General features: G+C 32.6%; 3 protein-coding genes across 6 annotated transcripts; 1 reads left to right on the plus strand and 2 right to left on the minus strand.

Moving 5' to 3' along the window:
* Nucleotides 1–306: 306 nt before the first annotated feature.
* Nucleotides 307–2165, minus strand: LOC145048538 (uncharacterized). The gene is made up of 3 exons (XM_078997061.1): nt 1736–2165; nt 1475–1563; nt 307–1351 (listed from the first exon to the last, which is right to left on the minus strand). The coding sequence occupies exons 1-3, from the start codon at nt 1820–1822 to the stop codon at nt 748–750; spliced, it is 780 nt and encodes a 259-aa protein (XP_078853187.1). The 5' UTR covers nt 1823–2165; the 3' UTR covers nt 307–747.
* A 312-nt stretch (nt 2166–2477) lies between these two features.
* LOC144998579 (protein NRT1/ PTR FAMILY 5.2-like) lies at nt 2478–5693 on the plus strand. Of its 2 annotated transcripts, XM_078958324.1 has the most exons (5): nt 2478–2564; nt 3244–3357; nt 3538–3755; nt 3839–4410; nt 4694–5693. In XM_078958324.1, the coding sequence occupies exons 2-5, from the start codon at nt 3351–3353 to the stop codon at nt 5565–5567; spliced, it is 1671 nt and encodes a 556-aa protein (XP_078814450.1). In that variant the 5' UTR covers nt 2478–2564; nt 3244–3350; the 3' UTR covers nt 5568–5693. The 2 variants fall into 2 exon arrangements, with proteins under 2 accessions (XP_078814450.1, XP_078814448.1); XM_078958322.1 differs by lacking the exon at nt 2478–2564 and having other exon boundaries at nt 2973–3357.
* Nucleotides 5694–6518: 825 nt separating this feature from the next.
* On the minus strand, nt 6519–9967 carry LOC145048539 (protein NPGR2-like). Of its 3 annotated transcripts, none has more exons than XM_078997064.1 (7): nt 9949–9967; nt 9671–9778; nt 9007–9209; nt 8619–8871; nt 7275–8488; nt 7044–7203; nt 6519–6972 (listed from the first exon to the last, which is right to left on the minus strand). In XM_078997064.1, the coding sequence occupies exons 3-7, from the start codon at nt 9157–9159 to the stop codon at nt 6644–6646; spliced, it is 2109 nt and encodes a 702-aa protein (XP_078853190.1). In that variant the 5' UTR covers nt 9160–9209; nt 9671–9778; nt 9949–9967; the 3' UTR covers nt 6519–6643. The 3 variants fall into 3 exon arrangements, with proteins under 3 accessions (XP_078853190.1, XP_078853189.1, XP_078853188.1); XM_078997063.1 differs by lacking the exon at nt 9949–9967 and adding an exon at nt 9865–9948; XM_078997062.1 differs by lacking the exon at nt 9949–9967 and having other exon boundaries at nt 9671–9913.
* Nucleotides 9968–19504: the final 9537 nt, after the last annotated feature.

Genomic DNA, 19504 nt, shown 5'->3' on the forward strand with positions numbered 1-19504 from the left:
TATAAGAGTCTCACAACTAGTATTTGTAATATATGTTAATGTGCATCAACTTAATTTGATTGGCAATCTATTTTTTTAATAATTATATTAGAAAATATATAAATTATACATGTTTTTAAGATATAAAAATCCTTCATAAACAATGTTTAATTTTTTATACCAAAATTCAATATTATATTTGTCTTTAAATGATATTAATGTCAATCCGACCCGAAAACCAAAAATTTTCAACTACTAATTTTAATGTGACTCGGTCATATCATCAGACCCCCAGATTTAGAGATTTCAGATTTGGTTGTGCCCATCTAAAATAAATATTGATTATATAATTAATTAACCAAAATAATATATTGAATTTTTGTATTACAATAATCACCAGAAAACAAATAAGAAATTAAAAGTAGAACCAATACATTCACAACATCAAAATAAAAAAAACTTGATCCAAACCAATCTCACAAAGTGGCCTTCAATGACTTTCTCTTCATTCCATCAAAGCTCTCTTCAAGTTTCAAACGAAACATTATACCAAATTACCTTCTACCCAAAGCATTCTTCAAGTTTCAAACAAATTATTCTGCAAATTTACCTTCTTACCCACCACTAGACTGGTTTAAAAAGAAACAAACTTTCCTAACAAAAATACATGTAATTCACAAGAAAAATAGAATTTTAATCCAGTTATTTACCTCCAGTTTTAAGGTATTCTGCCAAATTACCCTTTTGCCCTCTATACCCACAACCATATCAACATATTGGTCTGTTATTGTTCCGTATGTTTATATGTGACGAACTCAACCAATTCGATAGACTGGCATCTACGGATGTTTCTTGATTCAAGTTCTTGTGTTTTAATGATTTGGTATTCAGAGACAAATTCTCTTTTTGATCTTTAAAAATCAATGGTTTTTGTGGTCTCCCTTTCGATTTCAAAGCTTGCCATTGACTAAGATTCTCCACAGGGTTCAACACAGAAAGAACATAACCATTCCTATTTTGTACCTTCATGTCCTCATCATTATCATCAAAATGTTCTTCATCATCCAAATCATCATCATCATCATCATCCAAATCATCATCATAACCATCCAAATCATATTCTTCATGATCTAAATCTTCAAATTCATCATCACTTTCAAGGCAATTCCCATACCTATAGTTTGGTATGTTCAGCACAACTGAATCATCTTTGAAGTTTTGGGTTGATCTAGGAAAAGTTTCACTTTTTTCGTTCTTTTCCAATAAAGATTCAGTACTATCATACACTTCAATATGCTCGTAGGTTGTCACATTTGTATCAAACGTAACCTTTTTCCTTCTCTTCAACTTCAATGGTACCTCAGTCTTTTCTCTACATCCCAATAACAATTAAAAATCATTGTAGAAACCCAAAACACAAAAGTAAAATCAAGAACATAACACATAAACATGAGCTTTTAAACAAAATCATGAACACAGTTACATCAGAAATTACCTTGATTCTGGAAATAAATTCGACGGACTCTCTATGATGCTTTGTCCCAAAGATGCATCAGCTTTCACAGGGTTTTCAATTTTAGGTTTCTGCAACAGAAAGTGGCAAATTAAATACTCTCGGCTCTCAACCTAAGCTCAAAGTCAAAATCTCGAATTAATCCCACAATTCGACTCAAAAAACAAGGGTTTCTTACGTTTTCTAGTTAACCAAACAGTAATGGAATAAATTGAACTGTAAAGGGTGTTGAATTAAACTTACTTGATCTCGAAGAATCACCTTGTACCTCTGTCTTTTACGTTTCTGATCCCTGGAAGAACCACCGAAACACCCAATAAAACAACCCATTATAGATCGACACTGAGTCTCTCTGTTCTTAATTTACAGAGATTTGAAGGGGGGTTTTCCGCCTTCTAATGGGTGTTTGAGGAATCGAATTGTTAAAGGGTCTCCATAGACGGAATGAGAAAAAGAAAAACAGATAGACGGAATGGTTTTTTGGAATTGGGGGGGATTAGGGTTTATGTTTTTGAAAAGGGCTAGTGACCGTTGGGTTCAGAGTGAAACGGGAGAATGATGGGCGTGGGGTCTTCTACTGCCACCTGTCCACCATAGACTGTTTTATCCTTTTTAGTTACTTTAATGTCTGATCATTTGAATTACATGTACACAGTTTCAATCGATCGTCTTTCAAAACAGATTAAAACTCCACGACTCCCGTTAAAAAGTATCATGCTATAGCAATGATATGAAGTATGAACCAAGGCTCCCATTAAAGAAAGTCATACTCACAAACTAAAAAAAGCCGTTTTGCTAGCCTCTCATACGTAATTACACGGTTTTAAACAATATCGATTTAAAGCATTTGGACCGGCTATATTAGATTTAACCGGTCAGCAAGACATCTGACTATGACATGACATCCATTCTGGAAAATGAGAGAATTAAAATTTTAAAAAAAATAAAAACATCATTTTGATTATCTACTTGCAACGGGCTTGTCATTCCACTTTTCCAAATTCGCAAAACCAATGGAAACACTCTTCTGAGCTGAATTTTTTTTACAAACATATTGTCTTCTTTTGCGAAGGTATCTGTTGTTCATTAGTCTCTGCAATCTATTTTGTACGAACTAAAACCCTTTTATGAGGTTATAAATTCTTTTATGAATGAAATTGATTTTTCAAATATAGGCATTTTACAAGCTAAATTAGTTCCTTTTTCTTTCAGCAAGATGAAGTCCGAGAGTAGGATCGTAGGTCGCTTATAGCGTAATTGATAGCCGGAAGCTACTAATTGATATCCGATATTTGGTATTTGGCATCCAGTATCTAATATAGTTAAAAACTCAACTAATGGAGTTTTTTCCTTTATTTTACAAAAATATAATCTTTCTGTTTAAAATAAAAGTTAAAAACTCAACTAATTGAGTTTTTTTTTTATTTTACAAAAATAAAAAGCTTAAGAGCTTTCAAAAGCTTTCAAAAGCTTTATGTCCAACACGCTTGTATGATAGTTGATTCCAATTAAATAGGAGTAATGAAAATGCCAAAAACTTGCATAATCGAGTTTGAATATTAGTGTTTATACACGACAACTAGTTCCATAATATACTACATTAAGAGTTTGAACTAAAAATTGGAATCTAGCAATCGTATAAGCTTATAAAAAGTAAACTTCCATCAACACACATATCATCTAAAACCTTAATCTGTTTGTGTGTATACGTGCATGCCATAATTAACAGAATATCATGGTTTTGAAAGCAGCGGATGAAATTGGACTACGAAAAGATTTTACTCAAGACGGGACTACAGATCTTAACGGAAGACCTGTCCTCAGACCAGCCACCGGGAGATGGAAAGCCTGTTACTTTATGCTCGGTTAGTTTCTTCTATCTTTATACATTTATTAACTCGTTACTCCACTAGAATTTTGGTCATAGCTACGGATTATGCAGCTGTGAAAAGTTCATCACGATTTTTAGCGACAGAGTTTTTAATAAATTAGCAACGAAAATACCAACATTTATAAAGAATTTAAAGCATATACTACGTTTGCAGGCTATGAAGTGTGTGAAAGGATGGCATACTATGGAATAGCGACAAATCTAGTGTTGTATTTGACACGTGAAATGAAGGAAGGCACCGTGAAATCATCGAATAGTGTCACGAATTGGGTCGGAACAGTTTGGATTACACCTATTTTAGGCGCTTATATTGCCGACACTTATCTCGGTCGATACTGGACTTTCATGATTGCTTCCATTATTTACCTTGTGGTAAGAAAATTTCACCATTTTTCATGAGTTTTGAGTTGCGAAAATCGAGTGAAGTAATTTTCGTTTCATGTTTTTCGACACAGGGAATGAGCTTATTGACGCTTGTGGTCACCATACCGTCACTAAAACCACCATCTTGTGGTAAAAACGTAAGTTACCTCGACTGTGATGAACAACCTTCGTCTTTCCAAATTGGTATTTTTTACTGTGCATTGTACATTATTGCGGTTGGAACTGGTGGAACCAAACCAAACATCTCGACAATGGGTGCAGACCAATTTGATGATTTCGAACCCAAAGAAAAAGCTCAGAAACTCACATTCTTCAACTGGTGGATGTTTAGCATCTATTTTGGTACCCTATTTTCAAACACATTTTTGGTGTATATACAAGATAATGTCGGATGGGGTGTGGGCTACATGATCCCAACGGTGGCATTGTTAGCAGCAATGGTGGTTTTTATTGTTGGGACACCTCAATACCGCCATAAGCCCGCATCCGGGAGCCCGATTACTAAGATGGCCAAGGTATTGACCGCTACAATACATAATTGGAACCGGGCCCTACCTGATGACCCTAAAGAGCTTTACGAATTAAGCCCAGATAAGTATTCAGGCCCCGGAAAATACATGATCGGCCACTCGACTTCTTTAAGGTAATTAAACCACCCCTATTCTTTCCTTTTTATGTGTTTGTTCCCCATATTGGCTAAACATAATCCATCTGTCTTTATATATGTTCTTGACATTTTTGGAAAGAAAATATATAGCTCCACGAGTCTTAACACATTGAGCCAAATCTCATTTAGTGTCAATGCTCTATATCCTAACGTTTTAGTGTACATGATACAATCTAGATGTTGGACTCTTTATGAAAGAAAATCAAATGTATTTAAAACTTTTTAAAATCATATGATAAATCAAAGAAATTTTCCGTAGGTTTCTTGACAAAGCCGCCATAAGGACCGAAGAACCATTTTCAGAATGGAGATTTTGTCCGGTGACCCAAGTGGAACAGACCAAACAAATGATGAAAATGATTCCAATCTTGATAGCGATGTTCATACCGAGCACATTAGGGGCACAAACCCATACACTCTTCATCAAGCAAGGTGTGACATTGGTTCGATCAATGGGCCCACAGTTTGAGATCCCACCCGCATGTCTCTCAGTATTTGTGACGATTTTCCTTCTAATAAGCATCATACTCTACGATCGTTTTTTCGTTCCCACCATTAGAAAATACACCAAAAACCCAAGAGGCATCACATTACTACAACGAATGACAATTGGACTCGTTCTCCATGTCTTTATCATGATCATTGCAAGTGTCGTGGAAAGAAAACGACTAAGTGTCGCTAAAGATCATGGCCTTATTGGAAATGATCAAGTGGTTCCTTTGAGTATCTTTATTCTCCTTCCTCAATTCGCGTTAATGGGAATTGCAGATAGTTTCTTAGAAGTTGCAAAGCTTGAGTTTTTCTATGATCAAGCACCCGAAGGGATGAAGAGTCTTGGGACTGCTTATTGGACGACTAGTATTGGGATTGGGTATTTTCTCAGTAGTTTTATTCTTTCGACTGTGGCTGATGTTACAAAGAGGAATGGACATAAAGGTTGGATTCTAGATGATTTAAATGAGTCTCGTATAGATTATTACTACGGGTTTTATGCGATCTTAAGCTTCGTGAACTTGTTGTTCTTCCTTGTGGCTGCGAAATACTTTGTGTACAATACTGAAGTGAATGAGTCGGCCAACGAGTTGCAAGAAGATATCGGGAAGTTTACTGAACAAGGATACATTGCTAGTTGATATATTTAACCTCGAAAAGAATTGAATTTTGATTTTTTTTCTTCTTTCGCAAGTATGATATATAGATTCTTTTGATGTAAAGTATTTATTATTTGATCAACCATTGATTATGCACCTGAATTCATGTAACTGTGTATATTTCTCAAAATTATTTTTTGTGACTTAGCTAATTGTGGTAAAAAAAAAAAAAAAAAATAGATGATCTAAAAACCTAACTTTTTGTGAATCATGTAACTATATAAGTGGTGCTTATATGTTCTAACATTGTTTTGATAATTTAATTCTTATTTGAAATGATTATTGATTTCTTGTGATTGACACCGGTTAAATAAGTTATTGTAAATGTTTGGAAAGAACATTAAAAGCACTTATTCATTTAAATAAAAAGTTTTTGATAAGTTATTTCATTCTTACTTGTTAGCTTAAATACATAGTTTTTGATAAATTATTTCATCGTGTATGTTAAACGTATAAGCAAACTTTGTCAAAAACTAAAAAATATTTATCAGCTTATTATGTATCATCTAATCCAAACAATGTCTTTTTTGTTAAAACTTCATTTTGAAAGCAAATAACGTATTCCTTGAAATGATATTTCATTGTTGTAGTGAAGAAGAAGAAACACAAAAGATTTATAACATATTAACATTTCTTGTGAGAGGTATTTTGTATTTGGATGCTAGATTAATGAAGAGATACATCAAATAAGCTTGAAAGGTTTGGCAAGTGCAGTTGTGTACAGTTATGTTTCTGTTAAGCTTTCATGTGATTGTTTTTCAAGTGTCGCAAATTCTCATCTGTTCTCACTCATCACATTCACAGTTTCACACTAAACATCACTATCCTGGATTTGATTTGTCAGCTAAGCTATTTGTGAACGAAACAAATCATTTAAATGTAAATAGTCGTTAACATTCACATCTGTCATATTCAAAACTGTCTCACTCAAGATTAGGCAAATTTTAACACTTACTTAATTGCAACAAATGAATCGATTTCAAATACATAAAAGAATTAAATCCTTGAAACAATAATGATATGTAGTCAATTACAGGTTGGGTGACAAAAAACAGTGGTTATCTAAATGGCTCAATTGGTTCTTTTTCCGAAAGTAAAGTAGCAGCCTCGAAACAATTGGCAGCTTCTTTTAGGAACATGGGCCCATCATCTTTATAAAGCAGGCCCAAATTATACCAAGCTGATGAGTTCAGCCTGTCTAATCTTAACGCTTCGGTCAAAAAGCTTTTAGCTGCTGCAGCAGACTTCCCTCCTCCTCCTCCTCCTGCTCTTCGGATCATCACAGCCATTGAAATCAGACTCTGGACATGACCAGGATCCACATCCAACGCAAGCTCTTGAGCTTCTTGAGCTTCTTTCTCAAGACCTTTCGCTTCATACAGTAAACCTACAACAAATTTCAAACTTTAAATGACGATTTCACCCTTGGAAAAAATACAGAAGACAAATACAACATACCAGTGATATGCAATCGAGAAGCGTTGTAGTAACCGATATTTTCAGATTTCAAAAGACAAGCCTCGGCATCCCGCCATTGTGATAACTTCATATAAACCATAGCCAGATCATGCCATGTTTCCATCTCCAAGCTTTTAAGCTGATGCTTTCCATAACCCATCTTAACAAAAAAAAAATCAAAATCAAAATCGGATTTCTCATTGAGATCCAAAAAGTAAGCATTATTATTACCTCGTGGTTTTTTTTCTGAGATCGAAAGCTTTTGCTTTGAACTTGAAGAACAGCAAGAATCTGTGTGTATGTCTGAATAGCATTCTTTATAACCCCTTGAGCAACCTGAAGCCTTGCTTTCGTCCTCAACAACTCTCCTTGATCCCATTTCCCAGTCTGTTCTAACGCAGCGTTAATTACGATTTCGCCCTCAGAAAACCGTTTCTGAGCCGATAATATTCTCGCCAATAAAATCCACCCTCTAACACTCGACCCGCCTTCCAATTTCACCAAACGTTTCGCGTAACCAAAAGCCACATCCAACTTCCGTTGTTCCGCGTTTTCTAAACTCAAAAAATAAACAACTCCGGAATCACTCATTCCGGTCAATCTCCCCGCCGTTTCCAAACACCGAATCACCTCCGATTGCTTCTCCGCCCTTTCAAAATCACTAATCGCAAATCTACAATCATTGGAAAGACTAACTCCCAAGAAGCAATACGCGACTCCAACCATCTCATCACATCTCGTTTCAAATACCCGAATCGCCCTTTTAGCACAACTCGCACCTTCGATTGAATCCGAGTTTTCACCACAAATTTTCGAAGCCAAGAGTAAAGCCAACCCGCAATGCGGATCCTCTTGTTTATATATATTTTTCAATAAATTTAAAGCAGACAAATCGTCACCTTGTCCATGGTAACATAGAGCCAAAAGAAGACACCTTTCTTTTTTATCAAGAACACCCGGAGGAAGCTCTTCGAGCTGTGAAAACAAAGCCCCGAGTCCACCCGAGATTGATAACGCGTATGAAAGATGATATAAAACAGCCGGGTCCCATTTGATCATTTTTAATGAAACTTTTCTTAGTAGAATCATTAGAATTAAGATTGCTTCTTCGATGTTGTTTCTAGGTACGAATGAGGTGTCCATTTGGGATCTTAGATTAGGAGGGATGGCTTCTTCGCCTCCATTGTAAAGAAGAAAAACAGCGAAATCTTTTTGAATTTTTGCAGTTGTTTCTGGATTCAAACTTTGATGATGAAGTAGGGCCCGTCTGAATGACAATACTGCTTCTTGGGGTGAACCCTCGAGTTTCCATAACTCAGGAAGCAACTCGATTGCATGGTTTAGGGTTTCATGTAATTTACAATCAGCACCTAAGTTTTCAGGCAACCCTTCGGGTAATGATGATTCGATAATGTCAAGGATTACTTTGCATGATTGAGCAGCTTCTGCAAAGAGTAGAAAATCAAGACATATGATCCTCTATAATGGATTTTATTTCAACATTTGAGCCTAAATGATGATCATAAGTAGAAGTAGGATGCCCCCAAACAGGTATATATAGAACAAGAAGAGTACCTTTATACCTCTGAAGAATTTGCAATGATTTTGACTTTAAATAAATTGCTTCAAGGAGTAAACCAACAGCATGTATAGACAAAGGTGGATCTCCATAATTATGAGAAACTCTTCTACGAGGTTCACCTCTTTGGGAAAGACTAATCTTCATCTTTGGAGTTACTGTTGCTATATCTATCCCTTCAAACACATGAAGAGCAGCTTCTATGTTTCCCTTTTGATATTCATATCTCCCTAACAATGCTCTTGCTTCCTATATTACAATAACATTCAATTACCAATTCTAATAGACTTTCTTAACCAAAAAAAAAAAAAGATTAAAACTTGTTCTATGGGTTCAGTTCAAACGAGGAAATATGGAAAAATGTAAAAAGTTTAGAGAAACAACCTCAAAATTTAAGGAACCATTTTCACGAAGAGATGATTCGGCTTCTTCAATATTACCCGTATCTGGCCTCCTATCGTTTTCACCAGTGACTTGAGAAGAATAAGCACCAGAGGAACAATCCTCCACAGCTAATGATTCTGATGAAGATATCATCACTCTTGCTAGCTTAATTCAGCACCAAGTTTGAAATTATCGCAAAGAATCTGCAAGATGAGTTGTTAACACAATTGCTTGCGATTCCAAATCTTGTTTTATACAAAAAATAAACTCAATTCAGTATTCGTCCAAAATAATAATCACTAAATCTGCCCAATTCAAACCCTAATAAAGAACAGTTCGGAAAAACTAAATCAGAGATTCGAAATTCAGGACGCACCACTAACTTCAAACCCTAGAGACCAAAAACCCTGATCAAAACAACCAGGAAAACGCCAAAATCAAAGATAGTAGACGAATTACCAAAACTCGTATTTAACAGCTCATAAAACTCAAATTAAATATATAACTGACGATGGGCCAGCAAATTCAAACCCTAGAAACCAAAATCCATGCTCAACACAACTTAAAATCCCCCGGGATTACAGATACAATTCATGATGAATCCGGAAAACCCAAATTGCGATTCATTCACAGAGTAAAGATTCAGTTATAAGAGAGAAATTACCTTTCTTTATGGCGACTGAAATTGAGGAGAAACATCCGAACCCAACTTCTGTTCCAGTCAAAAGTGCTTGATCGACACAGAATCAAGTAAAGTTTGAAGCTTTTCCATCTTTATGGAAGAACAGTATGAAACAGTGGTAAGTATTTTGGGTTTCTTGAGTTGAAACCGAAGTTTAAAAGAAGTTAAAGTTGTACCATATGGGAGATTATTCGAATTTTGTTTTCCCATGTGTAGTAAGTAGATGGCGTCATAAAGAATTTAAGCATTGAAGGGATTACCTGTCACAAAGAAGTTAGATGTGGCCGTGTCTCTCTGTTCCATGTTTCGTTTTGAATTTTTAACTTAATATATTCAGGGCTAAATTTCTTGTATTATATTTTCGTTACATTTTATGATTCTTAGCGATATATATATATATATATATATATATATATATATATATATATATATATATATATATATATATATATATATATATATATATATATATAGAGTTAGGTTATTTTGTTTTTACTAACTATTGTGTGCCAGAATGCACAGATCTGGACCACCGGATGGAATAAAATCAAAGGTCATGATCTGAGGGTCTATGATATTACAATAGGGTAACATATACCATATAATCACACAAATTTCAGCATAAGGGCATTTTAGTCAATTAAGACAAATTTAAAAAAGGAAAAATCGTGAATTATGGGATAATAAATGATTTTGATTTAAAAAAATCTGATTTTTTTTTTTCAAATTAATTCAATTTCAAATGTAATTTGTAAGCATATACGATTTTATTCTATCGGAATGTCATTTTGTTAGAATGATATTCTGTAATTCTGTCAGAATGGTATACAACTATGAACATAATATTATAAACACATATTATCAAGATCAATAATTTTTAATGAATACAAATGTTATATAAGACGAAGTTTAGTAGTTTAGAATAAATAATTACATTCATTCTTAAAGAATACAACTATGAACATAAATTACATTCATTCTTGAAATCTCTTAAAAAAATATTGGCATTCTTGAAAGAATCCTCATTCACTTTCTTGTTTCGTTCCTAGATGTCTTGTGTATGTTTGACCTCTAAGCTACTTCAAAATATCTAGCATTCTATGAGATTGACATTTTGTAAGATTTGCATTCTGTCATAATTGTATTGCATGAGAATGATTTTATAGGAGCTACAAAAGGAGATAAACTCGAGGATGGTAAGTGATCCCTTGGCAAAACTTCAAACATCTGAAAAACATAAAAAACAAAAATCATGTAAAAACATCAGCTAATTGCAATACAACCCTTGCAGAATCATTCTTATGTGATTATACCGGAATTACAATTCTGGTAGAATCATTCATATGTGATTTCCAAGATGATAATACTCTCCACAGAATATTCTTAAAAAATAAAATAATTATTCTTACATAACGAAAAAATTGAAGATAAGAATAAACACCCAATAATTATTCTATAGAAATATTCTTATGTGATTTCCAGCACTTTATTTCATAATCGAAAAATGAATCCCTCTCTTTCAATATTGAAAGAAAATGAGAGTATTTCTAAATTTAAAGTATGATAGAATAACATAATTCACTGTTTTTATTTGGTTTACCTTGGGAGATTAGATGCACAACAATAAACATTTCATCGCTAACCATGAACACAATATGAGATTGTCATATTTCTCATTGGCATTTCATCAAACACTTTAAGGACACCCCGTAAATCACCACATTTTCTATGAATCATGCATGAAAAAAAAATCCAATTAAGAACCATCAACATCAAATTCATATGAACAACAATATATTTCAACACCATTATAAAAATCTAAAACTAAAAGTTGAAATTCTAGAAATTGGCTAGTTGGAAGAACGAAGAAAAAAACATGTTTTCTATGGAATGGAATTGTAAGTCTGGTAAATTAAATTGTAGAAATCTCTTTGACCAACTATTGGAGATAGAAGCTAGCTTCGATTGGAGATGGATTCCTCGAGAATAACATCTTCATCTTGTCAACGGAATGGGAAAATAGATTTGCAGCTTCTGATCCACAGCTTCTTCTTCATTCGTCAATAAGAAAAGAAATTGGGAGGAGGTAGAAATAGAATACGTATCATATGAGAGGCTAGGGTTAAATAATTGGTCAAAAAGATTTTTATGGTAATTTCCATGAATTAAGAGATTTTATTTTAATTGTTATGCTAAAGTTACATAATTACCCTTATAACAATTTTTATTTATTTAATTATTCCTAAATTCCTATTGGTGCATTCATGCACACAATAGTTGCTAGAAACATTTGAACCTAGCTCTATATATATATATATATATATATATATATATATATATATATATATATATATATATATATATATATATATATATATATATATATATCTTGTGGTTTTCGAAAATATCAAGTTTAGTCCTTAAGCTCAAAAAATCTCAAAAATGGTCTCTGTGGTTTCAAAACTTTTAACAAATGGTCATTCCGCCTAACTCCGTCAGCTTTCTACCGTTAAGTAAGGGGCATTATCGCCATTTCAATACACATGGACCATTTATGAGGTTTTCTCTATTTATAATATAAAAAAAACAAATATAATTATTTAATTAAAGGGCCCCACTCTCTCTCTCTCTCTCTCTCTCCTTGTATAACTGATGGAACAAAAAAACCCAGCACCACCACCACTCTCCCTCCCGAGGACAACCCAAACCTCCAACACCACTGAGAAACCTTCATCACCGCCTGCCATCTTCTTTGCCCCTCTCTCTGAGTTCACGCTGATAGAACGCAATGGAGAGGCAGCGGAGCTGCCACAGCACGCCACCCATCACCGCCACTCGCAGCTCCGCCATCAATTACATATATATGTTTTAATAAAAAATTTAAAGACCTGCATCGCACAATGACTTGAACATTAACACCTTTTTCTCTGTCATGTTTACCATTCATTTGTACTTCTGGTCTAATATCTCTTACTGCCTTGTCACTGGACCTTGGGGTGTGTGAGGGTGACCTCGGGACCATATTTCCTCTTTTCTCCATAGTTAAGATATGGTTACTCAAATCACGAGTCTTGCAGATTTTGAAACTCAATGATTCAATGGATTCTAATCAGAAAAATCCAAGGTGTGCATAAAATCAGTTTTTGACAGAAGCATTTTATGGAACACAACCTATCCTAAAAACAAATTCAATAACAGGAATGTTATCATACAAATTCTCGTAATGTACAAAGACCAATGACCTATAGGTTAATTAGTTCTAAGTCAAATTTAATAAGATTTTTATGGTTCTTTAATTAAATGTAGTTGAAGAGAAAATAGTAACATAGCTATCGCTCTGTACTCTGGATAAGACCTATTTATTTTGACATCCCAGTATCCCACCATTAAAAAGAAAAAAAAACCCAAGGAAGATGGCAGGTGGTGATGAAGGTTTCTCAATGGTGTTGGAGGTTTGGGTTGTCCTCGGAAGGGAAGAAGTTAGAGGGAGGGAGAGTGGTGACGGTGTTGTATATGCTCGAGTTGGTACTACTGAGATGAAGAAAAGAAGGCTTGGTCTTTGGCTGGTCAACAAGTAAAAGGGGTGAAGGCACAGGAGGGTGGTGGGTTTTATTGTTCCATCAGTTATACAAGGAGAGAGAGAGTGTGTGTGTGTGTTGGGGGGGGGGGGGGGGGCTTTTAATTAAATAATTATATTTGTTTTTTCTTTTTTTAAAATAGAGAAAACCTCTTAAATGATCCCTGTGTATTGAAATGATGAAAATGCCCCTTACTTAACGGTAGAAAGCTGATGGAGTTAGGCGGAAGGACCATTTGTTAAAAGTTTTGAAACCACAGGGACCATCTGTGAGGTTTTTTGAACTTAGGGGCTAAACTTGATATTTTCGGAAACCACAGGAACCATTTTTGAAGTTTTGTCTAAAAAAATAATAGACATATTTTAAAGAATTGCTTTGAATCACAACTTTTTAAAAACCAACTCCACATTTTATGGAGACTGTCATTGATTATGTTTATTTTCAATGCAAAACATATTGTTAATGGATTATTTTCTTTGAAATGTGATAATAATTATTTTATATGAAGAGGTTTAAGATATTCTTGGAATAAAAGTATGATTTTCTATATTATTTCCAAATAAATGAATGTTGATTATATAAATTAAAGTACTACACAGTTTTTTTGAAAGATGGAGATTTTAATAAAAATAAAATAATTTAAAATTTTGAACAAAGAAGAGTGTAATAGTACATATAAGTAAAAATATGTCTTTATAACAAAAGAACAAAAAACAAATTATATTACTCCCTTTATCCCGAAATTATTGTCTACACACAAAAAAACATAGATATTAAAAAATATATATTAATTACCATAATAACTTTCATATAAAGACATTAATTGAATATCATATGGTTGGATACTTTCCTTCTATTTTTTAATTTAATATTTTATTTTTAACATGAGTTTTACATATTAATAATCTCATTACAATTTTCAAAATCATTAATCTCGAGCTTCCAAGATGAGTTATGTGTTTTTAATGCTAAAAAATGTTAATTAGTCATAGGATTTACGTTTAAGGGGAGAAAGTAGAAAAAGACTAATTAATGTAGATAATATTTCATGATTTATTGCCTAATTAATGTTGATATGAATTCCTGATTTAATGTTTAATTTTCCTTATTTACATGTGTAGTAAATGTTTTTAAAATGCAAAAAAAAAAAAAAAAAAAAAATAACAACAAAATGCCATGTGGAAAAAAGAAAATTAGAAAAAAAAAAATGAGAAAAGTTCACGTGACATATTGAATAAGAAGAAGACAAGTGGTAAAAACATTATTATTTATTAGGGTAGATATATAAAAAACAAAAAACCTTAAAAAAATCCTAAAAATACATAATAATAAAAAAAATACTTAAAGATTACAAATCTTTTTTTTATTATTATTTTATATTCTAAAAAATCACAGTTTTTTTTATAATTTTACTGAAAAAAAGTTCAATAGAGAATTATTATTATTATTATTATAATATATATATATATATATATATATATATATATATATATATATATATATATATATATATATATATATATATAGAGAGAGAGAGAGAGAGAGAGAGAGAGAAAAGTTCAATAGAGAACCATTATTAAACAAGGAACCAATAAACTAATCCATAGCATCGAAATTTAAAGCGATCAATGGCAAAATGAGAGTTGTAGACTTTTACAATGTACGCACATGTATCGAATTATAACAAAATCCATTTTTTTTCTTTTAAATTTTTTTAGGAGATGTTTTTTATCGAAAAAAAACCGAGTATACCGTTGTTCACGATTTTCCGTCATCTTTTCAAAGAGATACATGATGATATATAAAAAACAAACTTTTTTTTCGAAATAAAAAACTCACTGTCATTTTCTTTGTTGAAAAGTTAAGATCTATTTTTTTATAGAAAAAATTAATAAATATATCAAAATTCATTCTTTTTATACATTTTAAATATAGATTTATATTTATGTAAAAAAAACCATATTTTAGTTTAGATTCACATTGTGAACCTTCTCATTCACAGTGTGCATAATAGTAAGTCAGACTTACAATGTGAGTATGAATTGATCGGAGCTTTTTCACATTGTGAATGTTAAAAATTGAAATATTTACAGTTTAGATTCATTGTGTGAATCTATACTGACCGGGTTTTTTTTTTTTTTTTTTTTTTTTTTTTTTGTAACATTCTCAGATTCACAGTGTGCATAATAGTAAGCCAGATTCACAATGTGAATCTGAACTGTTAGAGCTTTTTCACATTATGAATGATAAAAATTGAAATATTTACAGTTTAAATTCACAATGTGAATCTACATTGTTCGAGGGTTTTTTTTTTTTTTTTAAATTGGTGTTGATGTTTATTAATAGAGGTGGATTTTAAACGAAAAAAATGTGAGTTTTTTGGTAAAGGTGTTGATTTTTTGGTATAATCCGGTATGTGTGCATCAAATATAAAAGTGTACATCTATTTCCTTGGCCGTTGATCATTATGATTTCTGACGCTCCCGATTGGTTTATTGGTTTCTTGTTAATTATGGTTCTTTATTGAACCTCATCATATATCATTATTATATATAAAAACCTTGTTTTTTCCAGAGCGCATAGAGCGCGTTAGATGGGTTTGTAAAAGAACGCGTCTTTGCATATACATTGTTACCCAACATTTCCACCGCTTCCAAAACGATGCATCGTTTCCCGGTACCATCACATCCATCGAAATTGCCCTCCCCCACCCTTCGTCTCTCTTTCTTTCCTTCTCTTCGTCTTCTACTATCGGGCCATCCCATAAACACCCTTTTTTCTGGTGCTGCTACACCTCGTTTGTACAATTCCAATGACACCACGTCATCCAACATTGGAACGATGCCAATCAAATTGGAGGCAAAAGGATTAAGGTGAATCGATACGTTGTTTTTTCCACCACTTCTGGAAAACGATGCATCGAATCAACCTCTCATACGCCTGTTGAAGACAAAGGGTATATATATATATATATATATATATATATATATATATATATATATATATATATATCAATATATGCCATCTTCTCTCTATTCAAGATAAGTTCGTTCCATTCCGTTTCAATTGCTTTTCGGTTTCCCATACAATTTTTCTCTTCCTCATCGTCTTTTATCATTGTTAATTTTTAGTTTTTCAATGTCTTAATGGAGATGCTCTACAGCGGGAGCAATTTAGGCCCAAAGATGAAGATTTTTCTTTGGATTGCATGGTCTCTAGGGTTTTTTTGTTGCCCGAACAATTGCTGCATTTTGTTTGATTTGTTGAAATCACTGAATTTTAATATGGTGTCGGCTAGAGGAAATTCATAGGGTTGCAGTTCCTCCACGTATCCAACTCTCGGAACAACACAATGTGCACAAATGCCGATTAAATCTTTCTGATCATTGCCTCCCTTTGATCATTGCCTCCCTTCTAACACTTACCTTTTCCAATTCTGATTACCCATCCGTTCTACATCTCTCCAAACGCACGAACGGTTCCTCATCAAGAAAAATATGACATATCATCCAGAAAATAGAAATCAATTATTATGCGACGAATATAAAATTCGCCCAATTCTTGACAACAAATATTCAGAATGTTGAATTAAATGAGAACGACAACATTGATCTTTCTGCCGTCAGCATCTTCCCACTGGTATGTTATCTTCACGAACCTTAATTTGATTTCAATTGTTTTTTCTGTTTACCGTCAATCCAATCGATGGATTTTCTTCCCCTATTAAAATCTATTCAAATGGTCGTTTTTCCTTCAATCTGGAAACTCGATTTGGGTGAAATATATGTTCAGGATTAATATTTTCTTTCCAGATAGTAATTATAATTTTTTGGTCAAATACATCTCCAATTCTACTTATGATTAACGACTCCAACAGGGAAAATATATATTGTTGAGAGTTTACATCTTTTCCAATTCTAATTATGATTAACGATTGCAATAGGGAAAATAAATTTTTGAGAGTTTTTCATTAGTTACTTTTACTTTGTATACCTTTGAGATTCAATTATATAAAAGTGACAGATCATGACAACTTTTTTGTTGAGATGTTGTATCGTGGTTGGCTCCCTATATCTAATTAAATTCATGGGGAAATGGTAAGTAACCGTCAATTTTTTATTGTTTCATCTCAAATATGTGGGTTGATCTTATCATATTGCTGTCATAATTTTCCCACGAAACATTAGAAATGGAGCGCATATGTAGTTACTTTGTGGATTTTCCAATTGTTGGCAAGTTGGTTGATGATATGCCTAAATGAGAAGATGTCATTGTTTCTGGTTGTTTGCTTCAATAAACCTTTTTATACATATGATTATAAAGCCAAGTCCACTTACTCATATTTTCTTTGCATATTGTTCGTGTTTGTTATGTCAAGAAAATATATATGTAACCGGTTCATTTTTTAGGGAAAGAAATATTGTTTTTGCTGCTGCTTGTGACGGTTTGAATGACTAGCTTATTCAGGTGATGATCTAGAATTTGGAACAAATGATGGAAATGGTTTTAAATTGATTTAAAGATTACGAGAGACTATATATGATGGAACAAGGAAACTCTTGGCTATCAGATTACTTGAAATGATGAAATTATTACAGCTGGAACGTGAATGAAATTTGATGGTCATAGATTTGTCATTATAGAATCCAAATATCACAAACCATTGAACATTCAAATGTTGATCGAAGAAATTGCCATAAATAGAATACAATGCAGTCAAAGATTCATATTGAGCATCTGTTGCTTTGACATCTATATATACATAGATCTTATCATTCATTCCATATAGAAACCTCACGCAAATGACAAAACTAATCACTAATTCGATTTTCTTACTCGTTTTGTGGAAGTTTTTTGAAGCAGATACTCGGTTTTACCGGTACCCAAAGCTTCTTCTTTGGGTAATGCTTGATTTATATCCTCATATTTTGTCAAATTTATTGAACAATTTGGTGTAAATTAGTCACTTTTTACAAGCCACTGGAGAAACCAGAGGATGAGGTGGAGAAGTGCCTTAGATGGATGTTTACTAAATTTTCCGTAGTGATATTAATGTATTTAAGTGAAACTACGAATATCGTTCACAACTGTCAGGAAGTGTTAAAGTATTGTCACCGTCTTCATTTCTTCCATTGCAATTCCTGTTTTCATACTTGGGAGTACATGTATTCTCTATATATTTCTCATTATTTCTTATGTGTTAATGCAATTTGTTTTGTTTTTATGTAGTCTCGAGTCATTTTGTAGTAGATAGGGATGTCAAATTATATAATTATGATGAAATTATTGAGTTTGATTGGTATAAACCGGGAGATATTATCACATCAGAAACATTGATCTTATTATTCATTCCATAGGATACCTATGATGCTAGCTGCAAAATAGACAATGATTGATCTGGAGTGTCATCCATAAAGAACTAGAGTATAGACAGACAATTTGATCGAGAGAAACCCACTACGAGGCTCTTTCGTCTACTAGTTATTCATTATTGTCATTACACATTACATTATTATTTATTGATATGCCTACAAAAAAAAAAAAAAAAACTAATTTGTCATGTGATAAGTTTTTAGCACTATATTAAAAAGAGTAAATTGCAACGAATGACATACTTCAATTTTGTATTACAATTGTAATTTATACATTACTTTTTACATGTAATAGCACTGAACTTATAATTTTACCCAAATATATCAATGTACTTATTGCTTACCAATGATAGTAACATACTTGTGATTATAAGAATATGCTTTCGCTTTCATTTCTAATTCAAGCATTTTACATCAGTAAAAAAACCAAATTATTTTTTGTGGGTTGTGCTTAGCACGGGCCTCAAGCTTTTCTAGTATATATATATATATATATATATATATATATATATATATATATATATATATATATATATATATATATATATATATATATATATATAAGGGAAAACTACAATAAAGTCCCTACATATTGACCTCATAATCGATTTAGTCCTTATATATATTTTTTATTCAATTAAGTCTCAAATACCGGTAATCGTATTCAATTTAACACTTTGACCCGGTCAACAGGTCATCAAACTTTAAAAAATTACATTTTTCGCCCAGATTTCAGATTTTATTACAAATTTGGTCCTAAATTTACACTTTTGCCCCAAATTTTAATTTTTTTTACAAATTTGGTCTAAAATTTACCCTTTTTGCCCAAATTTTAGAACTTTATTATGAATTCATCCTAAATTTAG

This window comes from Lactuca saligna, chromosome 5, assembly GCF_052625555.1.
Source record: "Lactuca saligna cultivar CGN05327 chromosome 5, ASM5262555v1, whole genome shotgun sequence".
NCBI classification, from domain to species: Eukaryota; Viridiplantae; Streptophyta; class Magnoliopsida; order Asterales; family Asteraceae; genus Lactuca; species Lactuca saligna.

What these genes read in the sequence shown, in the direction of transcription:
- LOC145048538 (XM_078997061.1), bottom strand. Translation starts at nt 1,822, where the DNA reads ATGGGTTGTTTTATTGGGTGTTTCGGTGGTTCTTCCAGGGATCAGAAA. An exon ending in AGGTGATTCTTCGAGATCAA is followed by an intron (nt 1,564 to 1,735) that starts GTAAGTTTAATT and finishes TTTCTGTTGCAG; the next exon opens with AAACCTAAAATTGAAAACCC. An exon ending in AATTTATTTCCAGAATCAAG is followed by an intron (nt 1,352 to 1,474) that starts GTAATTTCTGAT and finishes ATTGGGATGTAG; the next exon opens with AGAAAAGACTGAGGTACCAT.
- LOC144998579 (XM_078958322.1), top strand. Translation starts at nt 3,228, where the DNA reads ATGGTTTTGAAAGCAGCGGATGAAATTGGACTACGAAAAGATTTTACT. An exon ending in CTTCCATTATTTACCTTGTG is followed by an intron (nt 3,756 to 3,838) that starts GTAAGAAAATTT and finishes TTTTCGACACAG; the next exon opens with GGAATGAGCTTATTGACGCT. An exon ending in GGCCACTCGACTTCTTTAAG is followed by an intron (nt 4,411 to 4,693) that starts GTAATTAAACCA and finishes AATTTTCCGTAG; the next exon opens with GTTTCTTGACAAAGCCGCCA.
- LOC145048539 (XM_078997064.1), bottom strand. Translation starts at nt 9,159, where the DNA reads ATGATATCTTCATCAGAATCATTAGCTGTGGAGGATTGTTCCTCTGGT. An exon ending in ATGGTTCCTTAAATTTTGAG is followed by an intron (nt 8,872 to 9,006) that starts GTTGTTTCTCTA and finishes ATTGTAATATAG; the next exon opens with GAAGCAAGAGCATTGTTAGG. An exon ending in TTCTCGATTGCATATCACTG is followed by an intron (nt 6,973 to 7,043) that starts GTATGTTGTATT and finishes AATTTGTTGTAG; the next exon opens with GTTTACTGTATGAAGCGAAA.